The following is a 17,783-nucleotide window of genomic DNA, read 5'->3' on the forward strand; positions in this document are numbered from 1 at the left end:
GAAAAAAAAAAGAGTCCCAAACTACAAACCACCCAAAGTCCATCAATAAGAGAGTGAATAAATAATTGTGGTATATTCATTTAATGGAATACTACTTAGCAATAAAAAGGAATGAACTACTGATACAGACAACAAGGATGAATCTCAAAAACATACTGTATGAGAAAAGCCAGAGGCAAAAGAGTATAATATTCCAGTTATATCAAGTTTCAGAATAGGCAGAACTAACCTATGGTGACAGAAATCAATAAAATGGTTATTTTAGACTGAGTGACACAGGGAACATTCTAGGGTGATGAAAACATACTATTTCTTGATAAGGATATGGATTACAGAGGTAGATGCATTTGTCAAAATTCACTGAATCGTAACAGTTAAGTCCTACGCAAGTTATACCTCAATTTTTACAAAAGATATATAGTTAAATGGGTCATAAAGCAAATTTCAACACATTAGCCATTCTTGGTATTACTGACTTTATACAAGTAAAAGTGAATTTGACATAAATAAACTTTATATATATAAACACTATATATAATATATAAAATGATATATTTGTCATATATATAAATTACATATAATTTAAATGTTACATATAAATTTTCATAGATGTATTTATTCAAAATATAAATATAACATATATATACACACATAACATATATACATATACATTTTTTTTTTTGAGACAGGTTGTCTGTCGTCCAGGCTGGAATGCAGTGGCGCAATCTCGGCTCACTGCAACCTCTGCCTCCCAGGTTCAAAAGATTTTCCTGCCTCAGCCTCCTGAATAACTGGGATTACAGGCATGTGCCACCATGCCCAACTAATTTTTGTATTTTTAGTAAAGACAGGGTTTTACCACGTTGGCCAGGCTGGTCTCAAACTCCTCATCTCAGGTGATCTGCCTGCCTCAGCCTCCCAAAGTGCTGGGATTACAGGCATGAGCCACTGCGCCCAGCCATAACATACATTTTATTTATTTACATATATATATGTGAGATATATGTGTGAGATATGTGTGAGATATGTGTGATATATGTGTGATACATATGTGATATGTGATATACATGTGATATATATGTTTTACATATATATAGAGAGAGAGAGAGAGAGAGAATATATCTTTAAAAATCTTTGAAAATATGTTTTGGAGGCCCGGGCGCAGTGGCTCAGGCCTGTAATCCCAGCACTTTGGGAGGCCGAGGCAGGCGGATCAGGAGGTCTGGAGATGGAGACCATCCCAGCAGACACAGTGAAACCCTTTCTCCACTAAAAATACAAAAAAAGTAGCCGGGTGTGGTGAGAGGTGCCTGTAGTCCCAGCTACTCGGGAGGCTGAGGCAGGAGAATGGCGTGAACCTGGTGGGGTGGAGCTTGCAGTGAATGGAGATCCCGCCACTGCACTCTAGCCTGGGTGGCAGAGCCAGATTCCGTCTAAAAAAAAAAAAAAAAAAAAGAAAGAAAGAAAGAAAGAAAGAAAAGAAAAGCGAAAGAAAAGAAACAGGGAGGAGAGGGAGGGAGGGAGGGAGGAGGGAAGGAAGGAAGGAGGAAGGAAGGAGAGGAAGGAAGGAAGGAAGGAAGAAGGAAGGAAGGACAGGACAGGAAGGAAGAAAGGGGAGGCGAAGGATCACTTCAGATTCCAGACCAGTATGGGTAACATGATGAAACCCATCTCTAGAAAAAAATACAAAAATTAGCTGGGCATGCGCATATAGTGCAGCTACCAAGGAGGCTGAGGTGGAAGGATTGCTTGAGCCTGGGAGGTGAAGTTTGCAGTGAACAGAGATCATGCCACTGCACTCCAGCCTGGGCAACAAAGCAAGACCCTGTCTCAAAAACAAAAAAGTTTTAACTGGTAAAATACATTTTTTCACAGTGCCAATATATTTGAAGGCCTATTCCTCAAATACTTTTTTTACTTTTATGTATGGTTTCTAGAAAGATCCCCTTTTTAAATTACACTATTCTGAGGTCAATATTTAATCATAATTAGAAATGAAATGGGAATATGCAATAATGCTTAAGGTCACAAAGTTTTAACTGTATGTGTCTGGTGATTTGAACAAATAGCTAAGAAGGGTCATCTCACTGTACACACAGTTCGGGGTATTTCTCCTGCAAAATAACTACAGTGAGGCAGATTCTAGAGATGAATGAATGTAAGGCAACTGCAGGAATCTTACCTAAGACTGGAACCACAGCATAACATGATGCCAAGAATGCTTCTGTGGGAATGCCACTGTCTTCCAGAAGTTCAATGTCACTAAAGCTACAATTTGGTGATACGGAGGAGAAAAGATTGAAAATACAGTATCAGCACTCTGCAGTTCAGAGGTAATTCATAGAAACAGCTGCCTCTCTGTAGGGCAACTCATTTGACTTGATATGCCCCAATGACCGTTTTTCTAATATGGTCTCATAAAATAATTTTCCAAAGATAATCCACCAAAGCAAGCTAACATCTGTTCACAGAGCACACTTCACAATCAGTTCCTTCTTATTCATTGGTAAGAAAGAGCAAACACTAAAGCAGGTACTTGGTATACTACATTCTCTATTCTCCTAGAACATGCCATCACCTGAAAGGAACACCATGACTGATTTTCCAGAATAGAAGCTAGTATCCAAGCATCAGTGATATTAGAGAGTCTAGAATACCTTGTGTTCATGGTACTAAAGAAAGTTGGGATAACTTCTTTGCCTTCCTCCCAGAGGCATTCTGGAGAGCAACTTGAGTCCGATCCAGACTGAGTCAAGTTATTGTCATGATTTTTCAGGTTTTCCATTCCATCTTCCTTCATTATTTCACCTTGGACTGCAAAGTAGAAAATACCTATTACTAACCTATTATATATTTATTATAAAAATACATATTCATTGTTGAAAATTTCTAAAACACAGAAAATACATAGAAATAAAATTCATGAAACACTTCACATACACATACACATACATCTACAGACACAAACAAAAACTTGAAGTATGTGTAGATTTGCATCCTGCTTGCTTTCACTAAACAATGTATCATCATTCAACCCTTCAAAAACATGATTTTAATGACCATGTTATATTGTATCACACCCATGAGGGGCACTTAGGTAGCTTCCAAATTTTTATAATTATAAATACAATCACTACTCATTATTAGCACATTCTATACATATTTGTGAATTTGTCTACTTGCTAAAATTTATTTTGTAACCCTAAAATCAATACACACGGCACTTTTGCAGTCATTTGTGGACACAGAGTGGTGAAAACTTTGTTGCCAGACACACATATTCCTAGCTGAGGTAGAGCAATGTGATGTTCTGTCTTCCTGTTTCAGCTCTCATAGGACGGACACATGTCCTTCCTTAGTGCCACATTTTATGCATGTTTGTGCATTTTGTTGTTTTTGCTGTTTAAAAGGGCTCCCAAGTATAGTACCATCTAGTGTTCCTACCCACAAAAAGGCTGTGATGTGCCTTAGGGAAAAAAGATGTGTGTTAGATAAGCTTCATTCAAGCATGAGTAGTAGCGCTGTTTGCTGTGAGTTCAATGTTAATGAATCAACAATACATATTAAAGTGTCTTTAAACGAAAACACACATAAAACAAGGCTATGTATTGATTGGTAGACAAAAATTTTGTGACCAGAGGCTTGCAGGAACCTAACCCTGTATTTCCCCCAGGAGCAACAGTTTACTATTTGCTAATTCAGTGGTCATGGTGACTCAATAAAATGTAACTACTGCAAATAATGACTGTAATGCCACAAAGAACATCCCTGTCAATATGTCTTTCTCCTTAAATCTAACTATTCACTGAAGAACAATTCCTAGAAGCAAAATTATCTGAGCAAATAAATGACTGCACTGTTTGGACAGACATTTTCTCCTGTCTTTATTATTTACCCAAGAGATAAGACTCCAATGATGTGTGGATTGTCTCTCTCAGATTAACAGCTAAGAAAACACAGCTCCTTCCTCAGCTCTCACACTGCTCCCCAATTCATCAGGAAAAAACAAGGTCTCTTATTTCAAAGTAGATGAGGAGGAAATTTTAATTTCATTTTCAAATTATTAAGTACTTATAACATAATTAAAAGCTCTAATATAGTTGCCTTTGATCCGAAGTAGATTTCAGCAATTAGTGCCAAGGGATTAGCATATTTGAACTACAGACCTATTACCTGAAATGTGGGACTTTGGCTTGATAAACACAGAGAAGACTGGGTAGAAACCTCATGGTGACTAGTGAATTCTGACATCCTCAGGCCCAACAGAAACCGGGAGGATGAAAAACTGAACTGTGGTAATTTTACACACTGTTAAGTCTAACATCATAATCTAAGTTCAAAGGACTTTTAAGATACAGGGTTGAAGGCCCTCTGCTCACTGCAGCCCATGAACACAGCCAAGAACAATGAGCAGGAATCTTCCTCTTCACTCTGCCTTCTCAACACCAGGTCAGGGTCAGATTGGATGAAAGAATGTTGTTCAGTCATATGACCTATCTTACCCAGCCAATATCCTCCTTAGGAGACACCACTACATGGTCTTGAGGTTAATCCCTATCATGGATATACATCAAGTTCCCAAATTTTCTATCATCTAAAATTGGTTTGTTTCAGACTTTACTTTTGTTTTTACCTGTTATATTATCATCTGTATTTTCCTCACTTGATATGCTGCAGTCTATCTCTGCAGATTTCAAAGATAAGGAATTCTTATTTTTCATTAGGATTTCTTCCTCACCATTTATTTCCATATTTAAAGATCCATTTTCACAAGTACTCAACTCCATTTGCCTGCAAATTTTTTAAAAGGAAAAAAAGCCAGAAAGTCGTTATTTGGTCTTTTTTTTTTGAAACAGGTCTCCGCTCTGTCACCCAGGCTGTAGTACAGTGGCACAATCACGGCTTACTGCAGCCTCAATCTACTGGGCTCAATCAATCCTCCTACTTGAGCACTCCACCCTGAGTAGCTCGGACTACAGGTGCCTGCCACCATGCCCAGTTTTCTAATTTTTTGTAGAGATGGGGTGTCACTATGTTGCCTGGGTTGGTCTTGACCACCTGGCCTCAGGCAATCCTCCCACCTCAGCTTTCTAAAGTGCTGGGATTACAGGCATGAGCCATGCCATCTGCCAAGCCTGGTCATAAACTGACTGCCCAGGTAAATGTGATCCTTTCAACATCCACTGAAAGAAGTGTTAAATCAACCCAGACCTCCCAGTCTTCTGCCTCCAAGGCCTGTGATGGGAGCAGTCCAGCCTCAAGGCTGCAATTTAGAAATCAAAGAGCCGTTAATGGCTTTCCCAGCACCGTTAGCAGTCCCAATCTTCCTGCTCCCCAGCAGCATCAGGAAATAGTCATTGACAGCTCTTTGGTTTTCAATCAGCTTTCTCCAGGTGCCACTTTGTACACTTTACTTTCCTCAACTTCTCCCTGGGGGTCTTCTTCTCTCTCTCTACACCACTGGCCATTTCTCTGTGCTTGCCCGGCCAGTAACTTTATCTCATCTCATCTCATCTTATTTTATTTTATTTTACTTTATTTTGAGATGGAGTCTCGCTCTGTCGCCCAGGCTGGAGTGCAATGGTGTGATCTTGGCTCACTGCAACCTCTGGCATCTGGGTTCAAGTGATTCTCCTGCCTCAGCCTCCTGAGTAGCTGGGATTACAGGCGCCCGCCACCACGCCCAGTTAATTTTTTGTATTTTTAGTAGAGACAGGGTTTCATCAGGTTGGCCAGGCTGGTCTTGAACGCCTGACCTCCCTCGGCCTCCCAAAGCACTGGAATTATAGGCGTTAGCCACCATGCCCGGCCAGGGAGAGGACTCCTTATAAAGCATGTCTGAGAGAAAAAACCCAGGAGGATCACAACACATCCAGAGGGAAACGTCAGCACATTAGGGTAACAGAAAAAGCCAATTAACATGCATGTAGAACAGCTAATTCTATCGGTTAAAGGAACAATCACAATATCTTATTATTATAATTAGGTGATTATACCTAGCCTAAAATATTTTCTTCTAATAAAAATAAGGAAGAGGGGTCCAAGCTACATAGTAACTCCAGGAAAAGTATTTGCTATTTTCTTAAAAAAAAAAAAAAAAAAAATACTGTATTTCAACCTAGTAATTAAAAATGTAGGAGCATATAGAGGCAAAGACCTCAACAACAACAAAAATCCTACAAATATGCTCCTAGTAAGAATATTTAGAATAGGAGAAAACTGGAAATAACTAAATTGGGAACAATCCTTGTAATAAAGAAGTAAGCAATAGTATATAAAGAGACGAACTATTAAATAATTTGAGGCCAGGCACAGTGGCTCAGGCCTGTAATACCAACACTTGGGGAGACCAAGGCGGGTGGATCGCTTGAGCTCAGGGGTTCAAGACCAGCCTGGGCAACATGGTGAAACCCTGTCTCTACAAAAAAACACAAAAATTAGCCAGGCATGGTGGCATGCACCTGTAGTCCCAGCTACTTGGGAGGATGAGGTGGGATTGCTTGGGCCCAGGATGTTGAGGCTACAGTAATTTAACCCACTTTCATGGGTTAAATCACCTTAAAAATTGAAGGAGCATTTAGGGGAATAGAAATAGTTTAGATTTTGATAGGTTATTTTTCAACCTGCAATGCTACCTAAGATTTTATTTTAAACATAACAAAATAGCACTACTATCATTTCTAGATAAAAGCACACTTAAAACAAAGCTCAGAGAGAAGTTTCCTCTACAAGAGAAGTTTCAACCTTCAGTACACCCTAGAGAGATTAAAAGTTACTAGATGTGATGGGTGAGATCCATCTTAGGGAAAATGCCAACATATTCCCTATTAGTGCTAAATAAAAGGTCTGCTCTGGGTTGATTCAGGCTCCCTCAAAAGAGGAAAGTCAGATATGTTTACTTCCATATTATTTCAAATCCTGAGAAAAACCATTACATGATCAAAGTATCTTTTTTTAAACAAGGAATAAAATATCCTTATTTTTTTTAATTTTAGCAAGAAGAAAAAAAGCTACTGTACCTTTCCAAAGAATTATGAATTGGTATAATAGGATGTTTCATCTTTAAAAGAAGCAAAGAAAAGTCACATGTTAAACTTTGAACAGAACATATTTAGGATCTTATTACATACAAAATGGTAAATACGACCATATGACCATAATATACACTAGCCCCACTAAACAGAAACAATTTTAGGTCTTCCCAAAAGGAAGTCATCGATTCCACCTAGTCCTTATTTATACAAATACATTTCTAAGTAAAAGGAAGATGATCTTTTGACAGACAAAAATTATCACAGTCAAACTCAGTGATTAGCTTTCTTTGTAATTTCAGTTATGCTCATTAAACATTAATAAGTAGCAAACCATGACACAAGTATTATATCAAATACTAGAGGTATAAAGGTAGACATTATGGGGTTCCGGCCCTAAATATCATTTCAGTACAAAACAAGGAATACAAATAAAATAGAAGTATGTATAAGAGAGGCTTTTAGCCCAATTTAGGGATTCGGGTAAGAAGAGACTAAGTCTTTGAGGATGAGTATGAGCTAATCCAGGAAAGAGAAGTGAAGGGCATTCCCGGCACTGGAAAATGGCACAAAGGTGTGGGAGGAACTATTAACACAAGCAATGAATATGTTCAAGCTAGGTAATGACAGAGAAAGAGCTGGTAATGTGGGAAGGGGTTAAGAAGTTTTGACTTCAACCTATAGGCAATGAGGGAGCCACTGAAAGGCTTAGGTTAAGTGGTTCAATTTATACTGCATTAATAGAAATATGGTTGACTGGAAGGGTCAGGCTGAAAGCAACTATTAATAGTTAGAAGACTATCACAACTTTAGGCAAGACTCACTGGACAAGGGGTTGGAAAGAGGCTACATTAGAAACATGCTTAGGTGGTAAAATTGCCACAAATAACTGACTGGATATGGGGTGCTGAGGACAGATATAAAAAAGGACATAAAGCAAAGTCCATTAAAAAACTGTCTTTATAAGTCACTAAAGGGTAATAGAGAACATAACTCACTATAAACTTTGAAACTTTTCATGATGCCTTGTTGCAGCCAAACTGAGCTGGACTTTTACCTTGCTGGACTTGAGCATGGCCAGCTGCGGTGATCCTGGTGGAGTGCGGTAGAGCAGCTCAGAGGTGAAGGCTGCATTTGCGATCTGCATGCATTCTTCCAAGGTCTTCAGAAAAGTATTACAGGTGGATTTCAGCAAAGTTCCCACATCAATTCCCTCCTACGAAAAAACCAGAGTGGAAGACTCCTTTACCTTGCCAAAAAAGAAAAAGCCCAATTGTGGAATGCCCTTAGAGGTTGTCCACAAAATAATAATAATGTATCCACCTGCTGAAATATGTACATCAGTTATAGAAGAAAAGCCCAATCTATCTATTAATCAAGTAACTATCAGCACTATTTGACTTTAACCTACAAGCAATGAGGGAGCTGCTGAAAGCCTTAGGTAGTAAAGTGGTTCAATTTACGTAGAATTAATTTTAACTCCCTCAGTCACGACAACCGAAAGTATCCCTCCTTGAGAATCACTGCTCTAGACTATAAACTTCCCAAGAGCAGGACTGAAATGCTTTTTTTGGTATCCTTCATCTTCCCTCCCATTCCCCTCACAGCCTATCTCATACATATTAGGCAGCTGCTGAATGAGTAAGAGCACCCAAAAGGAAGTGAATGCAAGTGGATTAAATCACCTTTTTTAGAAAAATTCAAAACACACGTACTACCAGTAGTGTAGTGTTCTTCTACTACCTAAGAAAATAAATGAAAATCTTTCATTATAATCTGCAGATGCATTGTTTGTCAGATCGAAACTTCTTTGAAAGTAGAGCAGAGACCCTGGTTAATGTGAGCCATTCTATACATAGCTTAACACCAGAGAAATCTTTTAATATATGTTTTAAAATAAGTGAATAATGACTGTATTAATATATACTAAAAATCACAATCCTTGCTGACAACGAAGAGAAAAAAAGCTGTGTCTCCATCTTTGAAAGCACTAGTCTATTCCAAAGCACAGTTACAAAGGTAAAACAAAATACTGTTAGTTTCATAGACGCACATCAATGAAAGACACTAAGTTGGCATCTTAATAGCCACTGCTATAGAAATGGCTCCACAAGGCTGTAATAAACAAAACAGTATGAAACTGGAGAGAAACATATTTTAATATGATCGTACTAAAGTTAAAGGTTCCAAATATTATCAATTAATTAATCCCCAATTCATTCCAGGAAGGAAAGCTATACACTTGCATAAGATGAAATGTACATATTGCTATTCTTTGTTTAATTTTGTTACTTTTTTCCTCTTTAAAATAGTAAATTCTAAGACAGTCATAAAATTAGGTGAGAGTAAACACCATCTGAAGGAATGTCTGGTGCTTTTCATGTATATCAGTAATATTAATAAAATAATATTTTACCTCAGAATTGGCTATACTGGTAGTCACTTCTTTTATATTATTCATGTATATTAATAATATTAAGAAATAATATTTTACCTCAGAATTGGACACACCAGTTGTGGTCACTTCTTTTGTTTTATCCACTTGCTGAACAAGGAGGTCACAGTAGAGTCTTAGTTCTGACATTTTGGTTTTCAAGTTTTCAGTGTTTTCAGCAAACTCTAAATAACAAAATGATGATAATTCAGTAACCAGAACAAACAACTGATTTACTAGTTAGGATACTACGCAGAAGTGGAATCCTTACTAGTTAGGATACCACACAGAACATATGCCCAAAGACAAATCTTTAAAGTATGGTTGCAAATGTGACAGGTGAAGACATAAGAACAAGAAAAAACAGAAAAAGTAGATCTCCAGTCTTTTAAAGTAGTATACATTATGTTTTAAGTCAACATCCCGAATAATCACCAGTATACAAAGAACGAGACAATATACTGTCTGACCCACTCCTGTCAAAACTGGCAGCAGAGCTAAGGGGTTCAGAGTTTTGTCCTCAGTTCTGCCAGAGAGTTTTTCCTATCTATAAAATGGGGTCATAGCTGTTTATCTACTAATGCAGTGCTCTACTCTTACCTGGGAAAAACATTCTGTAGCATCCAATTACCACTAAGAACACCGTTCATAATTTCAGCTGAGGACTGGTTTAGTATGCTGCCTTGTCAAGACTAATGGCACCCCACCATTATTATTAGCAATGCTCTCCACTCACCCTGGCATCGAGGACTCAGTTACAATTGTTACTACTTTTCTGTTTCCTTCTTCATGAAAAAAAAAAACTGCACACACATTACCATCTGCTCTGAGTCAAAGCCAACAGCTTCTAGAATTTGCTCCCAATTTAGCATTAAAACAACCAATGAAGAGGCCAATTTATGAATCTACATAAAGAGTTAAGCACAACTGCCACACCTGTCATGATAGATGTTCCCTGGAACACTTTTTCCCATTTCACCCCACCCCAGCTCATCTCTTCAGGGTACATTTAGGGCCATGGGGCAGGGAAGGTAGCAACTAGGACCCAGGCAGTAAGCCCTGGTATTCTTGCCCCAGTCCAAAGAGAAAGCCGGGCCACGGTTCTCTGGAGAACTTAACGATGTCCAGTGAATGAGCATCAAGCAACAGGAACCTGATAATTAAGCATCCATCCCACCCCAGAAAAAAAGTAAGGAGGAGCAGGGTGTTGCTACAGAAAACACCCTGATCCAAGGCTTATCCGGCTCAACTACTCTTCATCAAAGGTCAAGTTTGGCCACCGACTGGATACTCAACCATTTTATCATCACTAATCCTCATGGTAATCCTCCTGAGGTAGGATCTATTACCTCTTTTTAAAAGATGAAGAAATTAAGAGTAAGAAAGGTTAACTGACCGATGCCAAGGTTATACAGTCAATAAACTGCAAAGCCATCATGTGTACCCAGCTGTGTTTGGCTCCAAAGCCTGCACTCTTTGCACTATGCTATGCCAAGAAAGAAGAGTTAGATATGGACCCTGGCTTACATTATACTAAGATACGTATCATTTGCATGATACAAAAAGCTGGCTAGGTGGTCAGAAGCAAGATAACAAACAAGGGAAATCAGAGATGTCAGTGGGTGATTCCCAAGGTTTCCACAGCAAAGGACAATCAATACTTGCCCTTCTCCTTCTGGGTCCTACTGTCAGTCAGGCAAGCCTTGGCTGATCCCAGGGCCACCAGCCACCGCTGTCTTTCAGCCACACTTCTGGCCTTCAGGTAGAAATACTGTTCCCCAGGGATTATCAGGTCCATGCGTGTATTATCTACAGAATGAACTGGGAACAAGACAAAGACAGATCAGAGACCTAGAAGAGCCCTGTCTGGGTAGCCTCCACCCCACCCAACTTCTTCAGCTTAACTGATGGCAGTCACTGAAGGCTTCTTCCCAAAGAGGATGCCAGTCCTCATTACCTCTCCTAATTGACACAAAGTTCTGTTTACTTATCTCATCTTAGACATCTCTGTTAATCAAGAGGGAAAACCTTGCAATTGCCCCCAAGGCATCACCAAGACTTTGGCCCAAACAAGAATCACCCAATTTAACTTTTCAGTTAAACTGATCCCTTATCGGAATAGAGAAGGAACCTCTCTTTCAGTGGGTGTGTGTGTTAAGTAGGCTGCTCTGAGGCCAAGAAACAAGGGTGTGTTTTTTACCTCCTTGGATTTATTGGGAAACAATCAAAAATACAGTCTTTTCCATCTTCTACTTCCCTTGACAAGTCAGACCAAAAGTGTGAGAATTTTCTCAGAGGCCTTTAGGAGAAGAAACAAGCAAACCAAACTCTTTCACCCACATCCACTATCTAAATTCCCATTTAATCTGTTTTTCTTCTGAGCCACACCTTCTCAGCATGTCTCAAGACAAAAACAAGAAGTAAAGACTAAAGAAAGTCTGTTAGGTTTTTGCTTGTTTTGTTTTGGTGGAGGGTGTGTGTGTGTCCATCCTGATTTAAACACAAAAGTGTTTGATGCTGCAGTAAAGACTTCAAGTTTTGCTAACACCCACTGGTCCCAGGTGAGCAGGTCACTAAGGAATGAGTGCTAGTTGAATAGTGAAGCATGTTGCTCTCATTTATTTTGACCACCTCTTAGCCAATCTCCTTATAAAAGTTGGCTACAGTTTTGGGTTTTATTTGCAAGGCTTTCTTTTGACACATAACACTATGTCCCTTGGTCTGTACTACGGAAGCAGCAGAGAAAGGTATGCAGGGGCCAGGGGCTTTTTTGTTTTTGAGGGAAAACAGAAAGAAAAATAAAACTCGCAAGTTGCTTGATTCCTCACCTTGAATTTCACAGACTGCCATTTGTATGCTCCCTTTGCAACCTTTCCAGGCATCTTCAGGAGAATCATAATAGGACAATATTCCCCCACAGAGAAGGAACCATCGAGGCTGCCAACCTGAAAACAAAAGCAAGAGCATCATTGCAATTACTGCCTGTGTATGAAGTACCTCCCAAGATACAGAAATAGAGCCTAACATAGGATACTGGGTTAGCTTCAAGGAGCTTTACATTGCCAGGGTTATTCTAAGAGAAAGAATTAAGTTAGAGAGACCTGTATGTTTTATCCCATTTTATAAAATTAAAATGCCCAAAGAGGTGTGTGTGTGTGTTGTGTGATATATATATATATATATATATTTTTTTTTTTTTTTTTTTTTTTTTTTTTTTTTGACAGATTTTTTTCGTGCCGTTTTTTTTTGAAGATGGAGTCTAGCTCAGTCGCTCAGGCTGGAGTGCAGTGGCACGATCTTGGCTTACTGCACGCTCCGCCTCCTGGGTTCACACCATACTCCTGCTTAAGCCTCCCAAGTAGCTGGGACTACAGGCGCCCGCTGCCACGCCCGGCTAATTTTTTGCATTTTTAGTAGAGACGGGGTTTCACCGTGTTAGCCAGGATGGTCTCGATCTCCTGACCTTGTGATCCACCCGCCTCTGCCTCCCAAAGTGCTGGGATTACAGGCGTGAGCCACCGCGCCCAGCCAGAGGTATGTATTTTTTAGTCACACGATTACAGAAGTCTGGAAGGATAAGCAACAAGTACACTGATGACTCTCTAGGTAATAGGATTTACAAAAATAAAAGATTTGTATTCTGTTTCTTTCCTAATATAGTACCAGTAGTCTGTGATTTTTACTTTTTCTAAGACAAATAATTAGGATGTCCTGAACGTTACTGTTATCACACGCTTGCCTTCCTCTCTTCTAAGAAAAATTATCCAAAACTTAGAAATAAGGCAACAAAGATGACAAGGTCCTTTCAACAAATGTCATACAGAGTACCAACTAAGAAGCCTGTCTAGAATCCTATGACCATTTAGGAAAAGGTAACGTTGTTTGACTTACTATTTAGTATTGATCCATTGAAATGAGGTAATCTTAAAACATTCAAGGCTTAACTACACTCACTTCAATATTGGAGAATTTCAGGGGACAAACCATATGTAGTAGAAATATGCATCTTATCTAGTCCTCTCACACACCCTATATTCTAGTCAAACCACTTATTTGCTGTATTTCTGTCTCTGAACTTTTGCTCCAATTGGATCTCTTCATAAGATATCATCCAAGCCAGGTGCAGTGGCTCACACCTGTAATCCCAATACTTTGGGAAGTCAAGGTGGGCGGATCACAAGGAGATGGAGACCATCCTGGCCAACATGGTGAAACTCCATCTCTACTAAAAATACAAAAATTAGCTGGGTGTGGCACCAAGTGCCTGTAATCCCAGCTATTTGGGAGGCTGACGCAGGAGAATCTCTTGAACCCCAGGAGGCGAAAGTTGCAGTGAGCGGAGATCTTTTTTGAGACTCCGTCTCAAAAAATCATCCCTGACTATCTCTGTGTAAACCTTATCTTCTCAGGCCTCCTCAGTCAGATGCAGTTCTTTTCTTTCTCTGAAATGCCAGAGCCCTCTAGGGATACATTTCTCTCATGGGACTGCCATGGCTGAGGAAGCCAGAGAGAAGGCAGAGCCCCACGGGCTGCTCAGCTACAGACATCTGATGGGCCCTTGGGGTTTGATTCACACAAACCAAGTGGGTAGGACACCAATGGTATCACTTTATTACGTTTTAATAGGAGGCTACTGCACTTCCTGGAGCACTCCCAGCCCAAGATTATGGAACAAGGAACTACAGTATAACCAGAAGCCTGAATAGTCAGCACTAAATCTATATGAAGGAGTTGGGTAAGTAGGCAAGGTATTTCGCTCATCATTTACTTAATCAGGGTCTGCTTTTCCAGAAAGCGCAATACTCAGGCCTGCCAGGTACCATGTCTCTTACTTCTTTAAATAAAACTAAATAAACACTAATTCTCAGCATCTACTCTCCCATAATATCTGAACTTATCTTCTCACCAAAGATAAGTAATCTTGTCTTAAACTATGGCTTTTGCTCTTCTTATTACATTTTATATAAAGGATTTCTTTCCCAGAGACCTAGACCCTTTATTGCGGGTCAGGAACCCTTAGGCCTTATCTCTACGCTAGCACAAATCAATTCTTGGCTGGCAAACTTCTTGGGATGAACTTGTAAATTTTTATTTCAGAAGGTGATGCTGGTAGGGCATGGTGGCTCACAGCTATAATATTAATACTGTGGGAGGCCAAGGTGGGTGGATCACTTAAAGCCAGGAATTCCAGACCAGCCTGGGCAACAATGGCGAAACTCATCTCTAATAAAAATACAAAAATTAGCCGAGTGTGGTGGCATACACTTGTGGCCCCAGCAGGAGGTTGAGGTGGGAGGACTGCTTGAGCCTGGAAGGTCGAGGCTGTAGTGAGCCATGACTGTGCTACTGCACTCCAACCTGAGTGAGAGTGAGACCTTGTCATAAACAAACAAACAAACAAACAAACAAAAAATGTGATGCTTCTAGACCTTGGCTTCAAATTCGACAAAAATTCAACTGTGAAGATCACCACTCCTGTACAAACATTACAACCTGAAAAACCAAATTAATCCTCAGACTGTATCTTGTTGGGCAGAGAATCAGTGCTCCAGGAGTCAGACATTATTGGTGACGTTTCAGCCCTTTGCAAAAGTGTTTATTTACATCCTAGGCCACCTCCCCTCACTGAAACAGAAGAGTCAATTTCTGAGAACCTGAGAAAAGGAAGAGGTCTTTGAAATCACACAGTCCAACCAGCATATTTTATACATAAGGAAACCAATCCCAGGTAAATTAAGTGACCTAACTAGGGTCACAAAGGAAGTACACAACAGAGCTGGAAAGAAAACTCTATCTTTCTATACTGCCCCTTAAGGCACGAAAGCTCCCAAACCTTGGCTCCCCACTCCCAGAAAGCTGTCCTGGTATAGAACAACAACGTCTTTTCACTCCCATGACGGTGGCTGGTGTGAACAGCTCAACTCCCATGATGCTGGCTGGTGTGAACACTCCCGAAATCCACCATGACTTTTGTGTGGAAAGCATTTAGAACAGCCTCAATTACTGTATTTTATCAAATTTAGGACCCATCTGTATTTGTCACTGTTATCCAAAGAAAAAGAACCAGTAGGGTGTTAGGGTGTGTGTGTAAAGATATTATAAGGATGTGTGGGTGGGTATGTGTGCATGTAATGAAACTGTAAGTAACTGGCTCATGTGACTAGAAACTGAGAAGTCCCAAGATCTGCAATCAGCAAGCTAGGAGAGCTCATGGTTAAGTTCCATGCTAGCAGGCTCAATACCCACGAAGAACCAATGAAAGCTAGAAAAGGCCAATGTCTCAGCTCAAGGCAGTCACAGTAGGAATTCTCTCTTACTCAGTCTTTTGGTTCTCTTCAAGTCTTTAACTGATTGGATAAGGCTCATCCACATTAGGAAGGGCAATCTACTTTATTAGGTCTATTGATTCAAATGTTAATTGCCTCCACAACATCCTTCCAGATCCAACCAGAATAAACCATAACATCATCGATTTTAAGACACACCATTATTTTACATGACACAAGAAAGAAAAAAATTCTACCAACTAAACAATGACATAGCACAGGTTCTAAGATGCTTCTTGACTTCACGGTTGTTGAAATGTGAAAAAAGACCCCAATCCCGGAGCAAGATGGCCGAATAGGAGCAGCTCCAGCCTCCAGCTCCCAGCGCAAGCGACACAGAGGACGGGTGATTTCTGCATTTTCAACTGAGGTACTGGGTTCATCTCACTGGGGAGTGCCGGACAATCGGTGCTGGTCAGCCGGTGCAGCCCGACCAGTGAGAGGTGAAGCAGGGTGAGCCATTGCCTCACCTGGGAAGCGCAAGGGGGAAGGGAATCCCTTTTCCTAGCCAAGGGAAACTGAGACACACAACACCTGGAAAATTGGGTAACTCCCACACTAATACTGCGCTTTGAAACAAGGGTCTTAGCAAACGGCACACCAGGAGATTATATCCCACACCTGGCCAGGAGGGTCCCACGCCCATGGAGCCTCCCTCATTGCTAGCATAGCAGTCTGAGATCTAACTGCAAGGCAGCAGCGAGGCTGGGGGAGGGGCACCCGCCATTGCTGAGGCTTAAGGAGGTAAACAAAGCCGCAGGGAAGCTTGAACTGGGTGGAGCCCACCACGGCTCAAGGGGGCCTGCCTGTCTCTGTAGACTCCATCTCAGGGGACAGGGCATAGCTAAACAAAAAGCAGCAGAAACCTCGGCAGAGGTAAATTACCCTGTCTGATAGCTTTGAAGAGAGCAGAGGATCTCCCAGCACGGAGATTGAGATCTGAGAACGGACAGACTGCCAGCTCAAGTGGGTCCCTGACCCCTGAGTAGCCTAACTGGGAGACATCCCCCACTAGGTGCAGACCGACACCTCACACCTCACACGGCTGGGTACACCCCTGAGACGAAGCTTACAGAGCAAGAATCAGACAGCAACACTCGCTGTTCAGCAATATTCTATCTTCTGCAGCCTCCGCTACTGATACCCAGGCAAACAGGGTCAGGAGTGGACCTCAAGCAATCTCCAACAGACCTACAGCTGAGGGTCCAGACTGTTAGAAGGAAAACTAACAAACAGAAAGGACACCCACACCAAAACCCCATCAGTTCGTCACTGTCATCAAAGACCACAGGCAGATAAAACCACAAAGATGGAAAAAAAAGCAAGGCAGAAAAGCTGGAAATTCAAAAAATCAGAGTGCATCTCCCCCTCCAAAGGAACGCAGCTCATCGCCAGCAATGGATCAAAGCTAGACGGAGAATGACTTTGACGAGTTGAGAGAAGAAGGCTTCAGTCGATCAAACTTCTCAGGGCTAAAGGAGGAACTATGTAACCAGCACAAAGAAACTAAAAATCTTGAAAAAAGAATGGAAGAATGGATAACTAGAATAATCAATGCTGAGAAGGCCATAAACAAACTGACAGAGATAAAAACCATGACAGGAGAAATATGTGACAAATGCACAAGCTTCAGTAACCAACTTGATCCACTGGAAGAGCATTAATGATTAAGATCAAATGAACGAAACGAAGTGAGAAGAGAAGTCTAGAGAAAAAAGAGGAAAAAGAAATGAACAAAGCCTCCAAGAAATATGGGATAATGTGAAAAGACCAAATCTACGTCTGATCGGTGTGCCTGAAAGTGAGGGGGAAAATGGAACCAAGTTGGAAAACACTCTGCAGGATATCATCCAGGAGAACTTCCCCGACCTAGTAAGGCAGGCCAACATTCAAATTCAGGAAATACAGAAAACGCCACAAAGATACTCCTCGAGAAGAGCAACTCCAAGACTCATAAATGTCAGATTCACCAAAGTTGAAATGAAGGAAAAA

General features: G+C 40.5%; 1 protein-coding gene across 1 annotated transcript in view; it reads right to left on the reverse strand.

Annotated features, from left to right (window-relative positions):
* Window positions 1–17,783, reverse strand: part of PLEKHA8 (pleckstrin homology domain containing A8) — a 62,594-nt gene that overhangs the window by 27,517 nt on the left and 17,294 nt on the right. The window contains 8 exon segments of the mRNA XM_017861352.1: window positions 2,183–2,268; window positions 2,658–2,814; window positions 4,634–4,791; window positions 7,020–7,060; window positions 8,089–8,247; window positions 9,526–9,650; window positions 11,131–11,286; window positions 12,294–12,410. Coding sequence (XP_017716841.1) covers window positions 2,183–2,268; window positions 2,658–2,814; window positions 4,634–4,791; window positions 7,020–7,060; window positions 8,089–8,247; window positions 9,526–9,650; window positions 11,131–11,286; window positions 12,294–12,410 — 999 coding nt within the window.

The sequence above is a fragment of the Rhinopithecus bieti genome, unplaced genomic scaffold (assembly GCF_001698545.2).
Source record: "Rhinopithecus bieti isolate Rb0 unplaced genomic scaffold, ASM169854v2 scaffold_61709, whole genome shotgun sequence".
Classification (NCBI taxonomy): Eukaryota; Metazoa; Chordata; class Mammalia; order Primates; family Cercopithecidae; genus Rhinopithecus; species Rhinopithecus bieti.